Source organism: Xenopus tropicalis, chromosome 2 (genome assembly GCF_000004195.4).
Source record: "Xenopus tropicalis strain Nigerian chromosome 2, UCB_Xtro_10.0, whole genome shotgun sequence".
Lineage (NCBI taxonomy): Eukaryota > Metazoa > Chordata > Amphibia > Anura > Pipidae > Xenopus > Xenopus tropicalis.
In genome coordinates, this window is record NC_030678.2 from 8,875,753 (window position 1) to 8,899,126 (window position 23,374).

At 39.0% G+C, this 23,374-nt stretch overlaps 1 protein-coding gene across 6 annotated transcripts in view; it reads left to right on the forward strand.

Moving 5' to 3' along the window:
- Positions 1 to 23,374, forward strand: part of tff3.5 (trefoil factor 3, gene 5) — an 80,220-nt gene that overhangs the window by 40,135 nt on the left and 16,711 nt on the right. For 4 of the 6 annotated variants that reach the window (XM_031895661.1, XM_031895664.1, XM_031895662.1 and 1 more), the window contains 5 exons: positions 2,773 to 2,805; positions 6,382 to 6,414; positions 8,966 to 8,995; positions 13,612 to 13,629; positions 17,208 to 17,231. In XM_031895661.1, coding sequence (XP_031751521.1) covers positions 2,773 to 2,805; positions 6,382 to 6,414; positions 8,966 to 8,995; positions 13,612 to 13,629; positions 17,208 to 17,231 — 138 coding nt within the window. The remainder of the gene's footprint in view (positions 1 to 2,772; positions 2,806 to 6,381; positions 6,415 to 8,965; positions 8,996 to 13,611; positions 13,630 to 17,207; positions 17,232 to 23,374) is intronic. The other 2 variants (NM_001114052.2, XM_031895660.1) reach the window with 1 other exon arrangement.

Below are 23,374 nucleotides of genomic sequence, written 5' to 3' on the forward strand. Positions count from 1 at the left end.
TTTTGTAAAGTTTTGTGTGCAGAATGTATATACCAGTATTCTATATATTCTGAAGGCTCCATAATATCTGGGACTGTTACCAGCTCTGGTCCAGTCTCTTTTATGGGGGAAAAATAGATCAAGAGCAGTTTTTACCAGTTACAGATGAAGCCAGAAGGGATTGTGTAACTGATCGAGATAAATGCTCTGGTCATGTTAAGGAAGACATATTGTTCAGAAAAGATAAAAATTTTAATTAAAATAGGTGCAATTCCATTTATGGACGGCATGCACCGGATCTTGTTCTAAATGTGGCCATACACGGGCCGATTCTAGCTGCCGATATCGGTCCCTTAGACCGTTTCGGCAGCTTATCGGCCCATGTAGGGGCACGAACGATGGGCCTCGTTGATGCGGCCCCTGATCCGACTTCGCTTATACCCATCGTTCTAATTCTCCGTATTAGCCTGGGTTCGCCCAATATCACCCTCCCATAGGTTGGGGATATTGGGAGAAGATCCGCTCGCTTGGCGACATCAGCAAGCAAGGTGTATGGCCACCTAAAGCCGACTTCTGTAAAGATCTGCCATGACAGAAAGGGGCTCAACAAAATAACACTAAACATAGTTATTACTATAGAAACTAAAACAAATGTATTGAGTTTCTTAGGGGCAGGCAGCCAAATTATTGGTATTAAATGTACGTACCTTAGAATCTTAATTCTAGGCTTTAGTAATGTGCCTAGAAATGAATTGTGTAGGGGTTAGTTTTTCATGACTTTGTATATTAGCCATTGGAAAAGTTTTGGTAGTTTGGTAGTTAAGGCATTGGGCTGCAGTGTAAAAGGTTTTGGTTTTAAACCCACTCACTGTTATTTTAATATTTCCAATAATTAATATTAAAGTGCTAATTTACTATTAAATATGCCATAAATATGCCATAATATGCCATAAAGTTTTGAAGTTTAGATATTAGCTTTTGGTAGCATTATATATCATGAATTGGTATTTAAAATAGGAGTTTATATGTTCAAACTTCAATAGTAAGTCCAGGCCCCATATCTGTCTTCTCCAGATTATATTAGTGTTTTGTGGTTCAAACAGAGGCATCCATTTTTGGCATCAGGGCAGTGCCCAGTCAAGTGGATGATAAAGGCAATGAGTACCCCATAGTTAATTTAAGCTGAAATTTCTGGTGAGAGAAGTTGCTCACACCACTGTAGAAACGTAGGGCCTGGCCCTTGTGTGGGCTAGAAAAAAATCTTACTTTATCTCCTGACAGTTCTGCCATAACAGCCCAAGAAAATAGCAAATGGCAAAATAGTTAAACTCAGGCTAAAGGTGAAAAAAGAGAAACATTCCCCTTCAGATACTGTAGATGGGTTAAGGGTAATGTTACATGGGGCGTCTTGTTGTTTGTGTGAAATTGCTGTTTGGGAGGGGGACAAAATGCAGGGATCAGTGAAGATAAAACACTTGAACCGAGTAATCACGTGAAGATGATGAAGAACGCATTTTTGTACAAACAAACATTATTTGATTCAAGTTGCTTGCAATGAAGAGAAAAAAGATTTTATGTCTGTCTGGCCTCTCTGAAAAAAACATCAGGGGATATGATCTAGTTATGAATCTTCTCTGTTGCATATAATGCCCATGTACATGGAAAAACGTTATTATACTTCATTCTTCATCTGGCCACATAGCCAAGTCCTTAGAACCTAGAACCCTATCCACTCATGGCCTTTGTTCTGGTTGATAATATCTGAGGTCTAATCACACTTTGAAGAGTTTCACTACCTTGTCCTACTTAAGCACTTTGACAAGGCAACTAGCTCTGTCGTTAGGTATGTTTCAGTCACTGCATTGCTTATACTATCTGAGACATCTTGCTCCGGTCTCTGGACTTATATCCTCCTTCCTCCCTGAATAATACAAAAGGGATTATTTTCCTGCAAAGTAGGGAAACACAACTATGTATATTAGACAACAAAGTAATATTTATCATGATATAAATTGATATACTAACCGGCCTCCCAGACTCCCACCTCTCTCCCCTGCAATCAATCTTAAACTCTGCTGCCAGGATCCTCCTGCTCTCTCCTAAGAGGGATCCAGCTCAGCCTCAATTAAGCTCACTAGCATGGCTGCCTGTCAAGCAAAGGATAGCTTACAAAATCCTTCTGCTGACATTCAAAACCCTTCCCTCCTCTGCTCCTCACTACATTTCTTCACTGGTCTCCCTACATGTTCCTAGTCGTCTCCTCCGCTCCTCTCAGAGCCTCCATCTCTTTACACCATCCACACCCACTGCGCTCTCGTCTTAACCCTTTCTATCTCGCTGCCCCTACCCTCTGGAACTCTATCCCTGAATCCCTCCGTAGGGAAAACTCACCCACTCTCTTTAAGAAAAAACTCAGCTGTTACCTTCTGGAGCACTAAGACATTATTTTGCCCAGTCCTGCGCTTAAGGGCAAATGCCCATACCTGGTGCCTCTTACCTTCCAGTTTGTGCCTGTATGTTACCCAACCACTCAGATTGTAAGCTCTACGGGGCAGGGACCTCCTTCCTACTGTGTCTCATACCACATGGCACTTATATATATATACATATATGTATTTATTGTATTTATTTATTATGTCACTCATCATTCCTGTGTATAATTTTGTATTCTGTAAGACTGTACAGCGCTGCGTACCCTTGTGGCGCTTTATAAATAAAGTTATACATACATACATACATAAATGTCTACTGTATGAAAATCTAATATATCTTTTTATGTGCATTTATGTTCAGCTACTTCGAGTGAAGAACACAGAAAATCAACAGGTAATTTAAAATTATTTTTTGTGGGTCAAACAGAGGCATCCATTTTTGGCATCAGGGCGGTGCTCAGTAAATTGGATAATAAAGGCAATGAGTACCTCATAGTTTACTTAAGCTAAAAGTTGCTGGGGATAGAAGTTGCTTACGCCACTATAGAAATGTAGGGCCAGGCCCTTTTGTGAGTACTGAAAAAATGTCAGCCATACCTGTATAAAAGGAACATCACCGTAGTGACTGACCACAACCCCTTAGTATGGTTGAAAAGGGTTGCTGGGGACAATCCTAAACTGCTATAATAAAACTTGTGCTTACAGTTGTTTAATTGTACCACACAGTAAAGGGAGGTTAGCGAGCATGGAAATGCAGATGGACTTTCTTGGCATTGGTAGTCAGATCCAACCCAGCCAAGCATGGACTGTGGGGCTGGGTCACTGGTCCATTGAGGCCAATAACCTGGGTGCACATTTCTAAGAACTAGCCTGTGATGAAAATGGGAAGGGCGGGTTAGTTCCATCCACCAAGTTTATTAAAGGAACAGTAACACCAAAAAATTTAGACGTTTTAAAGTAAAAGAAATATAATGTACTGTTGCCCTGCACTGGTTAAAGTTGTGTGTTTGCTACAGAAACCCTACTATAGTTTATATAAATACCCCGCTGTGTAGCCCCGGGGGCAGCCATTCCTGCACTGGTACAGCTGGGGTGTTTGCTACAGTAACTCTACTATAGTTTATATAAATACCCCGCTGTGTAGCCCCTGGGGCAGCCATTCCTGCACTGGTACAGCTGGGGTGTTTGCTACAGAAACCCTACTATAGTTTATATAAATACCCCGCTGTGTAGCCCCGGGGGCAGCCATTCCTGCACTGGTACAGCTGGGGTGTTTGCTACAGAAACCCTACTATAGTTTATATAAATACCCCGCTGTGTAGCCCCGGGGCAGCCATTCCTGCACTGGTACAGCTGGGGTGTTTGCTACAGAAACCCTACTATAGTTTATATAAATACCCCGCTGTGTAGCCCCGGGGGCAGCCGTTCCTGCACTGGTACAGCTGGGGTGTTTGCTACAGAAACCCTACTATAGTTTATATAAATACCCCGCTGTGTAGCCCCGGGGGCAGCCATTCCTGCACTGGTACAGCTGGGGTGTTTGCTACAGAAACCCTACTATAGTTTATATAAATACCCCGCTGTGTAGCCCCGGGGGCAGCCATTCCTGCACTGGTACAGCTGGGGTGTTTGCTACAGAAACCCTACTATAGTTTATATAAATACCCCGCTGTGTAGCCCCGGGGGCAGCCATTCCTGCACTGGTACAGCTGGGGTGTTTGCTACAGAAACCCTACTATAGTTTATATAAATACCCCGCTGTGTAGCCCCGGGGGCAGCCATTCCTGCACCGGTACAGCTGGGGTGTTTGCTACAGAAACCCTACTATAGTTTATATAAATAACCCGCTGTGTAGCCCCGGGGGCAGCCATTCCTGCACTGGTACAGCTGGGGTGTTTGCTACAGAAACCCTACTATAGTTTATATAAATACCCCGCTGTGTAGCCCCGGGGGCAGCCATTCCTGCACTGGTAAAACTGGTGTGTTTGCTACAGTAACACTACTATAATTTATATAATAAGCTGCTGTGTAGCCACGGGGGCAGCCATTCAAGCTGGAAAAAAGGAGAAAAGGCACAGGTTACATAGCAGATAACAGATAAGTTCTGTAGAATACAATAGTGTTTTATCAGTTATCTGCTAAGTCCCTGTGCCTTTTCTCCTTTGAATGGCTGCCCCCATGGCTACACAGCTGCATTCTTTATATAAATCATAGTAGTGTTTCTGAGGCAAACACCCCAGTTGTACAAGTGCAGAGCAGCAGTACATTATATTGGAATTTCTTTTATACACTTGAATTTTTTGGTGTTACTGTTCCTTTAATTGGGCAAAAGGTAAAAAGGGTGCTATGAATAATCCACACAGGCCTAATTTAGCCTCACCTCTTTCACAGGCACAAATCAAAAACAGCCTGAATGCATCTAGATCCTCTGACCCATAGATGTCACTTCACTGGATCTCTCTGAATTGCCCCAGAAACATAAATGCCACAGTGCTTGGATAGCATATGACCTGATAACCAAAATGCCCTCTCACTTGCACCCCGAATCCTATCTTTCTGAGCCCAATGAACTCTTATAAATCTATAGGTCTCAGAAGTACCAGACAGCCTTGGGTCACATAAAAATGAACAAATCTTCATGCACCACATGGGCAGACAAGATTCATTCCACATCTCCAAATGCAATGCCCCAGAGGCAAACTATCTTCCCGACTAGAGGCAGTGGCCTACAATCCAATCTTTTTGGGTGTAGTCTCTTGGTTATATAAGGCCTATATATAAGATAAATTATGCCTGCCTAACATACTTTCACCCAAAGAATGCCTATTTTGTACTGTAGACAACATTATCCCAAAGTCCCTTGATGCTCTATCACTGTTCTACTCCAGAAAGTGCATACTTAAGGTGCATACTACACTTAACTGTGGCCCCAACCTTTCCGGATGTCTAGGACACCAGAACTCACTGGTTGTAACCACTATAGGTCTGGGCATTTATTCATAAGAAAATAAGCTGCAAATGTACTGCTATTGTATAGTGATTTATCGATGCTGATATAGACTCTGTATAACCAAATGTTTGTAAATCTTATTTTATTTTTTCTATGCAAACTGAAAATGAGAGCCTTTTTTAAAAAACAAAATTGTGCAAAGTCAGGTGCAAAGCAGCCCTGTACTGAGCAGTGCACATAACTATAGAAGAAGCAGAGCCCACAGTCACAGGGGTGCCCAGGGGACAGGGAGCCTACCACGTGGTCTGCTTCCTCTATAGCAGGGGTCCCCAACCTTTCTTACTCGGGAGCCACAGTCAAATGTAAAAAGACTTGGGGAGCAACACAAGCACCACAAAAGTTCACGGAGGTGCCAAATAAGGGTTGTGATTGGCTATTAGGGGCCTCTATGAACACTATCAGCTTACCGGGGCTTTATTAGGTAGTAAGTTGTTTTTATTCAACCAAAACTTGCCCCCAAGTCAGGAATTCAAAAATAACTGGGGGGCACTGAGAGCAACATCCAAGGGGTTGGGGAGCAACATGTTGCCCCCGAGTCACTGGTTGGGGATCACTGCTCTATAGCCTTAAAAAAATCCCCCTCTCCCTGGCATCCCCAAGAGCTGTGGGGAGCTGGGGATGAAAAGGAAGGAGCAGGTGGCAGGGGGGTGGGTCATAATTATAGAGAGTACACCAAGCCCCCCTTAAGATTTTTTTGCAGGGGGGGCCAGTGCAGTCTAGAAATACCACTGGAACAGGGTGCAAAGTTTAAAACTGCAGGTCCAGTCTTCTTTACATTTTTCCTTTTGGTAAAGAAGCTTTGTCTAGCCTGAGACTGGTTTGAAAAACACACTGCTTTTTTTTTTTATTAGGGTGCTCTCCTTAACTCTACTATATTACATGCATATTTGTTTAATGTTAAATAGATACTTTTCATTTATCCATATTTCCTTTGTAATAACAAGCTTTTCATGATTTCAGGTAAATCATCGATACATATAGAAATACAACAATGTAAGTCCAAATTGTATAATATATATAAATATATATATATATATATATATATATATATATAAATTTAATTGTAAATCTTTTTTTCCTCTTAGTTAACTTCTCTCACAATAATCCATAAATTACAGTATGTAACTTGACAGGCATGTAATAGCTGAGGCTGAAAATATAAATGATTTGCTTAAATACCATAGCTGCTACTTTCTATCTTCTAAGGACACTTCTCATCTAGGAAAATTCTTTAAAGCCTAGACGAGATGCAATTGCTCAAAGCAGAAAGAAAGTCATTTTGGCATTTTACTGCCAATAGATTCGCTACATTAGTGCCATCTAGAACACTAAATTTATTCTGCAGAAAGCTTTGCCATACCTGAGTAAAGAGCCCTAGAAGCTCCCTCTGTTTGTTTAAGATAGCAACTGCCATTTGCAGCTTGGTCTTCATAGTGTCTGTGCTGCAGCTCTAGCTATTATAGCTCAGATTACACATTCCTAAGGGATGGGGGGGTGAGCTTTATGAATTATTATGGGGGGGCAGGAGAGGGGAGAAAGGAGAGAGCTGTGCAGATTCTGGCCCCTGAATTAAGTATTTTTCCGAGAGAGAAAGTCAGATACCTAAGAACATGTTTCCAAAAAAGGAGACAAGAAATCCTGTGTTTCTTTTGATAGAGGACTCAGTGCAGCGTTTCTGTGAGTGCTTTTGGCTGTAGTTACATAGGCCTTTCTAATAAAGCTTACTTAGTTTTTACCTTTCCTTCTCCTTTAATCTAGAAAAACTTCTCACTTTATCCCCTGACAGTTCTGCAATAACAGCCCAAGAATGGCAAAATAGTTAAAGAAGAAAGAAAGCAGTTTTCAATCAACTACACTAAAATGTTCCTTAGAACCCCCCCTCCTGAAACGCTGTTTTATTTTTTAAAATATAATTACATAATTATCGCACCGATGCATAGAACATCGGCTTCTTTCCAGAGTTTGTGGCCGCCATTTTATTTGCGACCACGTCACTTCCCTCTGCCTATGCTTGATACTGCACATGTGGCCTCCTAGTGACCCCACACACACGCTCTGTCAGTAGATAATGCAAACAATAAGTTATGCAGGATTAGTACAGACCTCAGTCAGGCAGACCCGAACGCTGCTTCCCTGCTAGCCTAAACAGCACCTTAGCTCTCTCACTAAAGAGAAAAATCAGCCATCGCTTCTGTTCAGGGCGTTGCTATGGTAACGCTCTGTGCAAAAGCGTAACTGTGACAGGAGGGGCAGAGAGGTCACTGATAACGCTGGGGAATGTCATGTGACCCAAGCGTCAATACAGCAGGGGACTGAAAGCTGGCTACTGCGCATGTTTGGGGCGCAGTAAGAAAGGAATGCGCATGTGTGCGCCCAAAATAAACTTCATTAAGAAAGAGAAGCTTTCTGTGCATTGTACTACAAGTAGAAAGTTTTTTAGCAAACGAAGGACCACTGTGCAGAAACCAATGGACACTAGAATGAATCATTAACAGTAAGTATATGTTCACCTGATTGCCATTAATTGCAGCTTTAATTTTTTTTTACCTTTAGTTGTCCTTTAAACTCGAACTAAAGGTGAAAAACGAGAAACATTCACCTTCAGTCAGATAGGTTAAGGGTAATGTTACATGGGATATATTATTGCTTAAGTGAAATTGCTGTTTGGGAGGGGGACAAAATGCAGGGACAAGTGAAGATAAAACACTTGATCAATCAAGTAATGACGTGAAAATTATGAACAACGCATTTTTGTACAATTATGACATTATTTGATTCAAGTTGTATGCAGTGAAAAGGAAAATGATTTAATGTCTGTTTGGCCTCCCTAAAAATAACATCAGGGGATATGATCTAGTTATGGATCTTCTCTGTTGCATATAATGCCCATGTATATTGAAAAACCTTTTTATACTTCATTCTTCATATTGCAGCATAGTCCTAAGAACCTAGAACCCTATCCACTCATGGGAGTATCATTATCAAAGAGTAAAGAGTTCCCTCTCTGCATAGAGGGAAATTCCACCACTCTACATTTTATCAATTTTTTAAAAGAGAATTTTTCAACAAGTGAAAGTTCACGAGCTTTAAAAATACCATAGATATGAATGGAGAGTGGTAGAATTTCACTCTGGTGGACTGTGGTGAGCTCTGACTTCACTCTTTGATAAATATACCCCATGGTCTTTGTTCTGGTTGATAATATTTGAGGTCTGATCCCACTTTGAATTTATGGTCACTCCTTTTAAAAAGTGTGACGACCACGTCCTACTTGAGAAGGCAACTAGTTCCATCATTAGATATGTGTCTGTCACTGCATTGCTTATACTTTGGACTTATATCCACCTTCCTCCCCGAGAGTAATGCAAGAGTGAAATCTAGGAAGAGTATATGATTTCCATGCAAAGTATCATGCAAGTCTTAAAATAAAAAACACAAATCCTTACACTAGACAACAAATTAATATTTAACATAATATAAATCGATTAATACATGTCTACTGTATGAAACCTTTATATATCTTTTTATGTGCATTTATGTTCAGCTTCAAGTGAAGAAATCGAGAAGCAAAAAGGTAATTTGAAATTGTTGAAATTTTTTTTTATAACATCAGAAATAACTCTTTGTAAAGCTGGCCATACACATGGCGATCTGACAATGTTTCCTGCGACCATCGGTCAGCTGGGTCAGGGCTGAATCGGCAGGTAAGGAGGTAGAAACAATAGGATTTCTACCTCCTTCTGCCGATTCAGCTCTGAAGGGAGATTTTGATCAGGCGCCTTCTATGGCGCCCGATCAAAATTTTCCAACTGGTCCGAACGGCGAGTCGGCCGATATCAGCAGCTTCCTGCGATATCGGTCGACTCGCCGACATACCATACACGCACCGAATATAGTACAAAACGAGGTTTCGTACGATATTATCGGTGCGTGTATGGCCACCTTTAGGAGTGTGTATGATTAGGAATAAGTAAACAATGATTGTGTTGCAGACTAAACTTTGTTGCTCCCGACAGCACTATTTGCCTCCAGTACAAGCTATTTCTATGGCATTTAAATAACTTTTTCAGGTACAAGTTAGCATTTGTTTGGCAACTTAATTATCCTTTTGATTAAGTAAAATAAGTGTTGGTTTGAAAGAGAGATGAAGAGATGAAGAGAGAACAGCAAGATGGCCACACTAGTGATGCAGAACAATTAGAAGAAATATATTTTATTGAAAAAAAATGCATTTAATGTATTTATGGGTACAGGAATGGGGACCCTTATCCGGAAACTCGTTATCCAAAAGTTACGAATTACGGAAAGGCCATCTTCCATAGACTCCATTATAAGAAAATAATTCTAATTTTTAAAAATGATTTCCTTTTTCTCTGTAATAATAAAACAATACCTGTACTTGATCCCAACTAAGATATAATTACCCCTTATTGGGGGCAGAACAGTCCTATTGGGTTTATTTAATGGTTAAATGATTCCCTTTTCTCTGTAATAATAAAACAGTGCCTGTACTTGATCCCAACTAAGATATAATTACCCCTTATTGGGGGCAGAACAGCCCTATTGGGTTTATTTAATGGTTAAATGATTCCCTTTTCTCTGTAATAATAAAACAGTGCCTGTACTTGATCCCAACTAAGATATAATTACCCCTTATTGGGGGCAGAACAGCCCTATTGGGTTTATTTAATGGTTAAATTATTCCCTTTTCTCTGTAATAATAAAACAGTACCTGTACTTGATCCCAACTAAGATATAATTACCCCTTATTGGGGCAGAACAGCCCTATTGGGTTTATTTAATGGTTAAATGATTCCCTTTTCTCTGTAATAATAAAACAGTACCTGTACTTGATCCCAACTAAGATATAATTACCCCTTATTGGGGCAGAACAGTCCTATTGGGTTTATTTAATGGTTAAATGATTCCCTTTTCTCTGTAATAATAAAACAGTACCTGTACTTGATCCCAACTAAGATATAATTACCCCTTATTGGGGGCAGAACAGCCCTATTGGGTTTATTTAATGGTTAAATGATTCCCTTTTCTCTGTAATAATAAAACAGTACCTGTACTTGATCCCAACATACATGCAATGAGCAGAATGAAACTGCTGCATTTTTAGAAGAATTCAGTGTCATTGTAGTCGCAAGGGGGCGATGCACTTGGGGCAGTTGCACTGTGCTGCAATTACTCCAGCTTCATCAAAATAAATGCAATTGTGTGCGCTTCATTGCAATTGTGCCAAATGCCTTGCTTCATTTGCTGGCACGGCCCTGCCTATAAGCATTTCTTGGTATAAATGTCTCCTAAAGGAACCCCCTTGATCCTTTCCCCATGCATCAGCCATTATAGGGGAGAGACTGCCAGGACCAAACCATTGATTTCACAGACTTAGGGGCAGATTTATTAATTGGTGAAAGTTAGAGTTTACCATTTGATAAATGGGCTTCTAAAAATCCCATTGTAATGAATAGAACATGTATTAATATGCATTAAGCTCTAAACTCACATTTTGATAAATCTGCCTTTCACTCTTTCCAACCCTGTTTATGACTATGAAGATTTTCATTCATCCATGTCATGGTATATCTAGTATAAATAAATCTAAAGCAATTGGAGAAACCATCCCTAAACAGAGGCGGGGGCCTTCAACACCATTTGTCTGCTACATACAATGCTGTTCTAACGTCTGTACCCCGGCAGTTTCAGAACTCTTCACACATCCATTCATGCAACTCTAACAAGTAACACCTGTTTCAATGAGTTTGCATGATACTTGGGTAATCCTCTCAAAGTAACTCCCCAGCATTCACACCTTTGTGAGTTACAGATGTCACCTCTCTGAAGAGTTACAAAGTGTCATTGTGATTGGATTATTGGAAAAGTATATATGCTGAGGGCTTCCCATACCAGTCAGTTGAACTGAAGAAGCTGCTCGGATGAGTAGTGAAACGTCTTCAATGATTACTTAACAAATCCAGTTGCTTTAGATTTATTTATACTGGATATACCCTGTTTATGGCTTTACAGTTTTATGGCTTTACATATTTATATTGAATTCCTAGACTTCTGGGATGATGGTTTTTGTTCAAAACTATTTTAAGTCTTATGTTTTACTTTGCGTTTTACTTTTTTACTGTATTTTATCCATGTTTGTTTAAAGTGTTGTTCTGTTGTACAGTGCTGTGTACATATGTAACACTAGGTAAATAAAAATACAAATACATGTGTATATATATATATATATATATATATATATATATATATATATATATATTTATATACATAAATCCAAGAGAAAGCAAAAAAAATAACCTTTTTGTGGTTGCTTAGCATTAAACAGTAGGTTGGAAAGCTGTTATTTAGTAAAGGAGAGCAGATACTTTAACTGCATATGTTTTGTATTATTCCCAAACCTACCATGTGTAACTGTAGCTCCAACGACAACAACCCCAACTAAAGGTAGTTTTATCTTACACCTTTTTCTCTAAATATATTGGTATCCATATATTAATAACATTACATGAAATAAAAATACTTTTTTAGCCCAACAATTAAAGGTCACTAGCTTTTATTATTGTAACCCCTATTTGGCTGTAATAGTCAAATTGTCCAGCTAGTAATAGAGCATGTGGTACATGCGACTCTGTTTCAACAGGATGGGCCTTCGCTATATGGAAGCTGCTTATGGAGGGTGTTGTATAACTACACCTCCCACTGCCACTGTGTAGTGCAAAGATTATCCCTTCTCATAAAGAGGTTGGGCAGGGTAAGTCAACCAACAGAGCGACAGGAGTTAAGTCCCACCGGTTTATCTCTTCTCATAAAGAGGTTGGGCAGGGTTAAGACTGGCCTAGTCCCTGGCACTTCTGTGTCCCAAATCTAAGGCAAATGAGCCTGTGGGAAACTACTCCTTTACTCTCCTCTCCTGGGTGGAGCATAAAGCTGCTCTTTCTATATAAATGCTGACTGACTCACTTTTTCTAGAAAGTGCTGGTGTGGACCCCAGGCAAATGCTGCAGGCCAAGAAGAAACATCCACCCCTTCCTTAACATTATATTAAAGTGTGAAAGGGTGTGGTGTAGCCTTGGGCCAATAACAAGGTATATGTAAATACCAGATAAATACATTCAACATTGCCTAGTGACAAGGATAAAAGGAAAGGTAGGGTTTAAAGCCATAGGGGCACATTAACCCTATGGGTCCCTACATTATTAAGCCAAAAATTGTGTTTTATTTTATATATATATATATATATATATATATATATATATATATATATATATATATATATATATATATATTATATATAATACACAGCATATCCAGCAGAATTAAAAACAAAAAACCTTGGCATCTTTTTAAAGCTTTAGTTTAGATCTGCATTCTTCCCACCAGCCTCCGTAGGTACCCCAAGTTACTATTAGCTGTTTAAAAGCCTGTAAGCCAGCAATACTTAAATGATCAAGATGAACCCTCATCAGTTGCTTTTTTCACTTACATTTAAGTTTTCCAGGTGATTTATTATGTGGACAGCACCTAATATACCCCACTTTTTAAGTACTAACTTTTTAAGTACTAACTATGATTTAAATATGTAACAGCATATTCAGATGGTCTCTTTGCATCCTCTCATTCTCATTGATTTTGATCCAAAGTGCACAGAACTCTGTGGGAGAACAATGTTGACCAAAACGATGGAAAGTACATTCACAAAAACACCATTCATTGAAATCTTAATTTTACATCTCTGATAAGATGGACATTATTTTAGTTAATGGCTCTTAATTGTTTTCTATTTTTGAGTGCTCAAATAAAGGCCGCGTGGTCGGTCTATACCCACTGTGGTTATTTATTGTCTTGCTTTTCCTTCTTTCGCTGTTTATATTTCATTCCTCAGATGCTTTAAAAATGTAAAACATAGAAAGTGATATTTGCAATAGCCGTGCATGCCATTTACTACATTCCTTATAAATCATTCCCGTTGGATAAAGTTGGACATTAATGCTTCTTTAATCCTCTTAAGTTTGCAAACGGTTATATAGTGTGTGTATATGTATATATATATATATATATATATATATATATATATATATATATATATATATATACATAAATATAAATGAATTGTTACACTGGTTTTAATTGCTTATTAATAAATAACTTATATTTTACTTGTGGTTGCAGCTCCAGCACCTGCTCCAGGTAACTTATTTTTTTCCAAATTGTGATGGAGTGAATTTAGCTTAAAAATGTTTGTTTGTTAATCTTTAAATGTTAATTTTACTGACCAGTAATTTGTGTAAATGGCTAGGTGTATAATCTGTATATGTGTGTGTGTGTGACAGTATTAGCTTAGGATAACAAACAGAGGCCTATTTTGTTGGAGAATGTGCCTTACCTATGCTGGAAGTATGTTTTAAATGGTGCTGAAACAACTGCTTATTGAGAGCTATATTTGCCACAAGTGCTTACAAAAGTGTGTGCATTCAAAACTTTATAACTTTATAGAGAACATTGCAATTGCTTGTATAAAGTAAAGTTTATTAAAGCCCTTACCTGGAGCTCTCAGAGAAGCCACTTCCTAAAGGGGTGGGCAGCCTCTCTGAATGAATATTTATAGAGTAGATGCTGACCACCTGGGGGCAGCATAGAGCAATTTGGAGGCTATAAAAGCTGCAGAGTGGAGTCTGGGTTAAGCCTTTGTAAGAGGCAGTTCTAGAGCTGCAGGACTGTGCTTGCAGGGTTACTGTTGACCCCCTATTGGTAAAAGTGTGTACTGCACCTTTACAAATACATTGTGTTTTTCCTGCAATTGCTAAAAATAAAGCACAATATTTCCACTAAAGATCTGTCTGGCTACTGAACATGCACGTGCCCACTGACCCAATTAAATGTGTGCTTTCATTGTTTGAGTTTATTGGGAAATGTATCCTATACCAGTAAGGTCTTATCCGGAATCTATAAAAAAGGCAGCTTTATACTTTTGTCCCTTGTGTAAATTCTGAAGATAGGGGATTGAGATTGAGAATGTGAAACAACATCTTATCACCCAGACAGGACTAGACCACCAACAGGGTTCCTGATGACCTTTCTCACACACTGTCTGACTTTAAACTACTTTAAATTTGAACTTACATATTTTTTACAAACCAGCGGTTCCAGTATGGGGTCGAATGTTGCCCCTTCCTTCACAAACTTGTATATGGCATATTATGAACAAACCTGTATTCTACCGACCTATGGCACACATATTTTTAGAATGTTCTGCTTTATTGATGACCTACTACTACTTTGGACTGGCACTTGTGACAGTTTTTGTCGATGGTTCAAGAACTCAATGAACTTCCTTCTACTATACGGTTCATTGCATACATTGACCCCCTTCTGTGTCCTTCTTGGATTTAACCTTAATGGTTGCCAGTACAACATTGACCATCACTACCTACAGGAAGACAACTGACAGGAACACATTAATGCACCACTCATCTTGCCACACACCACACCTATTACGGAGTATCCCGTACTCCCAGATGGTATGCATGGTTAGGAATAACTCGGATCCACTCCTATCTGACACATTGCTTTTTACAACGCGCTATAAGCTTTAAGATTTGCTAACATGCAAAGATAAAGCTCTGTTCTCACACAAAATTATACTGTACGCATCAAGGACAGATCACAATGCCAACCACAGGAAGCTAGATTGACTTTCCTCACCACAGACACCCCAGATAAGAAACCATTGGTTGATTCAATTCTTTACCATTGGTCCATTCATGAAAAGGACCGCACTCTTCCCCCAGTTTTTAGGACCGCTCCACTCATTGCGTACAGAAGGGGCAACGGCCTACGTGATTTTCTTGTAAAAACTGATCCTAGTCATTGTTACCAGCCCAGTACCTCTAACATTTGGCTCCCCTCAACAAGACTTGGCTGCTACAAATGTCCAAATTGTACTACCTGCAACTCCCTAATAACTGGACCAGTCTTCAATCATCCACACACGGGCCATACCATACAAATCCAACATAGACTTACATGTACCTCAAAATTTATTATCTACTTCATTAAATGCCCCTGTGGTTTGTTGTATATTGGTAAAACTATCACCACTTTCAGGGACCGAATGGCAAACCATAGGTCGGCCTTCCGCTCTGCACTCTCAACGGGAAAAGCTGATACCCCAGTTGCGCCCATGGACTAAACAAACCAGTTTCCTATTCCTCATTTTATTTCAAATGATATGCTATTCTGCACATCCTATGCACATCATTTATTTTGTAATATGAGTGGCAACATGCCATCCATGGCCATGTATGGTTGCAAATGCAACTTTTACCATATAATTCTTTTTTGACAGCTTAGCCTCATATTGGAGATAGAGACCAATACATTAGTTTTTGATACTTTATTTTTGTGTATGTTTATGTGACACTTATGTTGCAATTTTCTGCTCACTAATATCTTCACTTTGCTTTGACTCACTTCACTTTACTTTATTCTGTCAGTAGTTGCTTTCTAATCCACTGTTTCTATACCTACAGTACCCTCTGCTGTAGGCATCTGTTCCGTTCCTTATGTGCCTGCCTCTGTAGCCTACCCTACAGCACCAAACTGCCACCTGCTATAAGCAGTAACTACTGCATGCCAGATACTAGCACCCCGCCACCTAAAAACTCCCGGTGGACCTCCTTGTTGGCACACTGTGAAGATGGTATACCTAGGAACGCTGTACTGATATATGGGCTCTGTGATAGGATGAGTTTCCCGAGATCGTATGCGCTGACCAGCTGTCTTCCGTAGAGTATCACTCTAGCTGACATTTGTCGGTCTGACACTGCATCATTTTTCCCCTGCACTGTGCCTTGCGTGCTTTCCCCAATGTGGGTATGTTGCGGATTGGTTCATTCTATGCTATTAATTCCGGCTTACGATGCCGGCAATTTGTCCGGGCCTTAGACTCATAAAAAATTTTTTTTTGCTTTCTAGCTAACAATACTGCTGATTACGGCTACTGATGCCTACTTTTAAACTTATTTAATTGCGATGCCATGCTACTTTTGCTGGTAACTTCACCTAGCGATGCCGTACTCATACCTAATACTAATGCAGTTCCGAGCCACCGGCGCTGCTAACCCGGCGTTTTGTGCCGATTTTATATTTAATACCTTTGCGGGTCTGTGCTTATGCAATGCAGTAGCAGTCATGTTCTTTATGCTATAATTTGGCTACACTTATAGGCACCAATCGGTGAGTTGCAGTTCAGCTATGGAGGATCTCCCGCTCCCTTTTTTCCTTTCAAACATGTATCTCTCCCACTATTTTAGTGCTCTCAATACTTACTCTTATTCTTTCTATTTGTGTTTATTTTTTAGATTTTTTTTATTTCTTATGTTGATGATCATTTGTTTTTGTCTGTTCTTGACTTAATTAGCTTGCAGTTTGTCTCACCTGATGATGTCACTGCTGATTTCCCGCCACTTTGGGTTTTTCAGGGGGGTTGTTTCCACTTACTGTAACTTTGACAAAGGCTGTGGACACAGCCAAAATGTTAGTTCCACGTCACAATAAATGACCACTTCTATTTAAGTCCTGTGAGTGCGGAATCTATCTTTATGGTTTATGTGATATCTGCTATACTGCATCCAGGCACATTGGCTCCAGAATTATATGGGAGTGTCTGTATTACCATGCATTATATATACATAAATATAAATAAATTGTTACACTGGTTTTAATTGCTTAGTAATAAATAACTTATATTTTACTTGTGGTTGCAGCTCCAGCACAGAAGCCTGCTGCAGGTAACTTATTTTTTTCGAATTGTGATGGAGTGAATTTAGCTTTGGTGTGGTTTGGTGTGGACCCCAGGCAAATGCTGTAGGCCAAGAAGAAAGATCCGCCCCTTCCTTAACACTATATTAAAGTGAGGAAGGGTGTGGTCTAGCCTTGGGCCAATAATAAGGTATATGGTAATACCAAATAGATACATTCATCCTGCCTAGTGACAAGGAGAAAAGGAAATATAGGGTTTAAAGCCATAGGGGCACATTAACCCTATGGGTCCCTACATTATTAAACCAAAAATTGTGTTTTATTATATATATATATATGATATAATACACAGTATATCCAGCAGAATTAAAAACAAAAAACCTCGGCATCTTTTTAAAGCTTTAGTTTAGATCTGCATTCTTCCCACCAGCCTCCGTAGGTACCCCAAGTTCCTATTAGCTGCCTAAAAGCCTGAAAGTCAGCAATACTTAAATGTCTATTGGTAGAAAAACCTCGCACTACAGTGATTTATATTATTACAGGGTGCACAAAGTGTAGTATATTGAATATAAGTCAAGAAGTGAAAGGAACACAATTTTTATTGGCACACCTGTAGAAGTCTTAAAATATAACTTTTAATTTTATTAACAAATAAAATATATCTTAAAATTGGTAAAGCGAAAAGAAAAAGGGAAGAAAGATTAAAATATAAAATGACACACCCTAGATCTATCTATTGTACTAGGCTCCAATGCCTATCAAAAGATTGGCAACTATTTTGCCACTTTGTTCGTGTTGCTGTCAAATGTTTCAATAATGATTACAAGCAACTTATGTAGCGATTGTTGGAAGTCTTTTACTGTTTCCAGAGATCACCATTCATGTCTCAGGGGATATTTCTTTGCAATACGGGCAGTAGTTTTGAGGTAAGTATCGTTGACGGCCATCAATAATTAAATTGCAACTTTAAGTAGATATATGAATCAAAAAGTATATCGTTCGCAACTGTTTCGACTTTACTGTTACTATTTAGTCGATTTCCTTATTAACACTTAGTATAGTTCAACATCTTGATCAATCCAATTATTGATATGGACTGCAATTCCATTTCCCACCATTACAAATAGGTAAGTTTACATCTAACAATACCTTGACGGTGTAACCCGGTCAGTATGAGCTTATATGCTCTCTAGTGGCGACTTAAGGTAAGTATTTAACATCGCATCCGTACACCAATGAAACTCTTAATATGTCACTTGCAGAGTTTATCTACTACAAAGACTTCTAGATTTTCAACTAGATGTAAAAATACATAGAGTGCGCTTCACGAGATATATTTCCTTTCTAGGATTAATTATAGACTCCCCCGCGCTTTAATCAGCTTTATTGCTCGCACCAAAATTATTATACTGACATGATTATCCAGTGGGTCTCACATAAGGCCCTCTAACCAATTGCCTTTGAGTCGTTAATGGTCCAAACCGACCATATCTACAACTTGTAGCGTTATACAGAAGTTTCCTTAGTGCGCGGGATCCTCCATCCACTTAATAAGTATGACGAAAAAATATACTGCGCTACACATTATTCGGGTAAGTCTCCCGTTACAGTTCCAGGGTATTACCCCGTCAGAGGAAATTCAACAGGAGCATACAGTGCCCGTATCGCTGTGCTAGCTACCGCAATATTACCTCAGCACAGGGAGAATTGAACTACCTCGTCAATCAATCTTAGCCGTCCTTAATAAATACCCCGGCTTTATATGGAAATAAGAGAGCGCCTGTGTCTATTCAATCCCTCGGCGATAAGTTTAGCACAAATTCAAATTGTCCAATGCGGATGTCAACACGCGGGGAGAAAGCCGGTGCCTACCACCTCAAAATTTTTACCTCAGCTACCGGCTTTCATAAACAACAATTATTCGTTGTGATCACCTTTTTCATGTGTAAGTAAGGAAGCGCCTATGTCTCCTTCCTCAGTCCCTCGGCACCACGTTTGCACAAATACACATTGTCCACTACTGATATCAATTGGCGGAAAGAAAGCCGGTGCCTACCACCTCAGAGTTTTTACCTCGGCGACCGGCTTTTATAAACAACAATTATTCGTTGCAATTACCTCTTTCGTATGCAAATAAGGAAGCGCCTATACCTACTCCCTCAAACCCTCAGCAACACGTTTGCACAAATACACATTGTCCACTGCGGATGTCAAAAGGAAATAAAAGAGAGAGGGAGCGCCGGTGCCTACCACCTCAGAGTTTTTACCTCAGCAACCGGCTTTCAAAAACCAGCGATTATTCATTGCGATCGCCACTAAAGATTATCTACAAATGTTAGTACTAATCAACTTGCTACGACTTCAATTGCAAAGGGGAACCTGTGCCTACTACAACCATTTCTATACCTCGGCAAACAGGTTACCTTCGGTCACACATTGACCGATCACAAAGGTCGCCTATACCACCTAACCCAATTTTGCTAACTCCCAATTCGAGCATTAAATCTAAACTTGGAATATCATATTTCCGCTACACGATCCGCTGTGCCTACTACCAAAAGGGTTATTACCTCGGCACAGAGATCTAGGGTGTGAGACGCCGACGCGCGTTTCGCTATTGCTTTTTCAAGGCGGGGTTTTTTACGCTTTCCTAGGGATCGTTTTTAAACCCTCATTAGCCAATCGTTCCGTTGTTTCTAAGGCCGCCCAAGTGACGTAGGAATTGATTTTCTTGTTGTAAATCATTTACCAAATTGGTTAGTCTTTTTACACAGACCTTCAAATTTCTTATTCAAGAATTTAGTATATGAAATACTTTGCTATATTTACTGTATGTTTGATTGATGTTTTATTTAACTAGAGTAAAGAAAATACGTCGACCACAGATTGAAGCAAGTCCTTTGAGAGGAAAATTTCTGCTTTTAATGGCATCATCTTTATCAAATGTTTTGAGACGAATATCGGAAAGAACCTTATTTTAACAATTTTCTTATTTATCCTTGTTTTATAAGTGAATTTTTTTAAGTATTAATTCATTAGTGACCATAAGGTTTTAAAATAATAAAGAATTTTATGAATATTCATGGTGTATCAAATGAAAATAAATGTGAAACTTGTGCCTTTTACGTTCTATTATGATTACCTGGTTAATACACTCTACTATGCAAGTGTCACTAGAATAAAAAATATTTTAAGGAGGTGACGTTGTGAGTGTGCACAGAAATACCTGTTAAGGCACAAATTTGTGCTAGTGAAAAAGAAATCAAATAAAATATACTTGTCGTGTTTATTATACTCAAATAAAGTGTTTTTTTGAGATGAAAGTAAGGATAATAACTGTAGAAAGATAACATGACATCATTGATCCATGGGAAATTCTTTTAATAATTTTATTTAGAATAGGTTTTCACAACAGAGCACATAATGATTTATTTGAGTATAATAAACACGACAAGTATATTTTATTTGATTTCTTTTTCACTAGCACAAATTTGTGCCTTAACAGGTATTTCTGTGCACACTCACAACGTCACCTCCTTAAAATATTTTTTATTCTAGTGACACTTGCATAGTAGAGTGTATTAACCAGGTAATCATAATAGAACGTAAAAGGCACAAGTTTCACATTTATTTTCATTTGATACACCATGAATATTCATAAAATTCTTTATTATTTTAAAACCTTATGGTCACTAATGAATTAATACTTAAAAAAATTCACTTATAAAACAAGGATAAATAAGAAAATTGTTAAAATAAGGTTCTTTCCGATATTCGTCTCAAAACATTTGATAAAGATGATGCCATTAAAAGCAGAAATTTTCCTCTCAAAGGACTTGCTTCAATCTGTGGTCGACGTATTTTCTTTACTCTAGTTAAATAAAACATCAATCAAACATACAGTAAATATAGCAAAGTATTTCATATACTAAATTCTTGAATAAGAAATTTGAAGGTCTGTGTAAAAAGACTAACCAATTTGGTAAATGATTTACAACAAGAAAATCAATTCCTACGTCACTTGGGCGGCCTTAGAAACAACGGAACGATTGGCTAATGAGGGTTTAAAAACGATCCCTAGGAAAGCGTAAAAAACCCCGCCTTGAAAAAGCAATAGCGAAACGCGCGTCGGCGTCTCACACCCTAGATCTCTGTGCCGAGGTAATAACCCTTTTGGTAGTAGGCACAGCGGATCGTGTAGCGGAAATATGATATTCCAAGTTTAGATTTAATGCTCGAATTGGGAGTTAGCAAAATTGGGTTAGGTGGTATAGGCGACCTTTGTGATCGGTCAATGTGTGACCGAAGGTAACCTGTTTGCCGAGGTATAGAAATGGTTGTAGTAGGCACAGGTTCCCCTTTGCAATTGAAGTCGTAGCAAGTTGATTAGTACTAACATTTGTAGATAATCTTTAGTGGCGATCGCAATGAATAATCGCTGGTTTTTGAAAGCCGGTTGCTGAGGTAAAAACTCTGAGGTGGTAGGCACCGGCGCTCCCTCTCTCTTTTATTTCCTTTTGACATCCGCAGTGGACAATGTGTATTTGTGCAAACGTGTTGCTGAGGGTTTGAGGGAGTAGGTATAGGCGCTTCCTTATTTGCATACGAAAGAGGTAATTGCAACGAATAATTGTTGTTTATAAAAGCCGGTCGCCGAGGTAAAAACTCTGAGGTGGTAGGCACCGGCTTTCTTTCCGCCAATTGATATCAGTAGTGGACAATGTGTATTTGTGCAAACGTGGTGCCGAGGGACTGAGGAAGGAGACATAGGCGCTTCCTTACTTACACATGAAAAAGGTGATCACAACGAATAATTGTTGTTTATGAAAGCCGGTAGCTGAGGTAAAAATTTTGAGGTGGTAGGCACCGGCTTTCTCCCCGCGTGTTGACATCCGCATTGGACAATTTGAATTTGTGCTAAACTTATCGCCGAGGGATTGAATAGACACAGGCGCTCTCTTATTTCCATATAAAGCCGGGGTATTTATTAAGGACGGCTAAGATTGATTGACGAGGTAGTTCAATTCTCCCTGTGCTGAGGTAATATTGCGGTAGCTAGCACAGCGATACGGGCACTGTATGCTCCTGTTGAATTTTCTCTGACGGGGTAATACCCTGGAACTGTAACGGGAGACTTACCCGAATAATGTGTAGCGCAGTATATTTTTTCGTCATACTTATTAAGTGGATGGAGGATCCCGCGCACTAAGGAAACTTCTGTATAACGCTACAAGTTGTAGATATGGTCGGTTTGGACCATTAACGACTCAAAGGCAATTGGTTAGAGGGCCTTATGTGAGACCCACTGGATAATCATGTCAGTATAATAATTTTGGTGCGAGCAATAAAGCTGATTAAAGCGCGGGGGAGTCTATAATTAATCCTAGAAAGGAAATATATCTCGTGAAGCGCACTCTATGTATTTTTACATCTAGTTGAAAATCTAGAAGTCTTTGTAGTAGATAAACTCTGCAAGTGACATATTAAGAGTTTCATTGGTGTACGGATGCGATGTTAAATACTTACCTTAAGTCGCCACTAGAGAGCATATAAGCTCATACTGACCGGGTTACACCGTCAAGGTATTGTTAGATGTAAACTTACCTATTTGTAATGGTGGGAAATGGAATTGCAGTCCATATCAATAATTGGATTGATCAAGATGTTGAACTATACTAAGTGTTAATAAGGAAATCGACTAAATAGTAACAGTAAAGTCGAAACAGTTGCGAACGATATACTTTTTGATTCATATATCTACTTAAAGTTGCAATTTAATTATTGATGGCCGTCAACGATACTTACCTCAAAACTACTGCCCGTATTGCAAAGAAATATCCCCTGAGACATGAATGGTGATCTCTGGAAACAGTAAAAGACTTCCAACAATCGCTACATAAGTTGCTTGTAATCATTATTGAAACATTTGACAGCAACACGAACAAAGTGGCAAAATAGTTGCCAATCTTTTGATAGGCATTGGAGCCTAGTACAATAGATAGATCTAGGGTGTGTCATTTTATATTTTAATCTTTCTTCCCTTTTTCTTTTCGCTTTACCAATTTTAAGATATATTTTATTTGTTAATAAAATTAAAAGTTATATTTTAAGACTTCTACAGGTGTGCCAATAAAAGCAATACTTAAATGATCAAGATCAGGGATCCCCAATC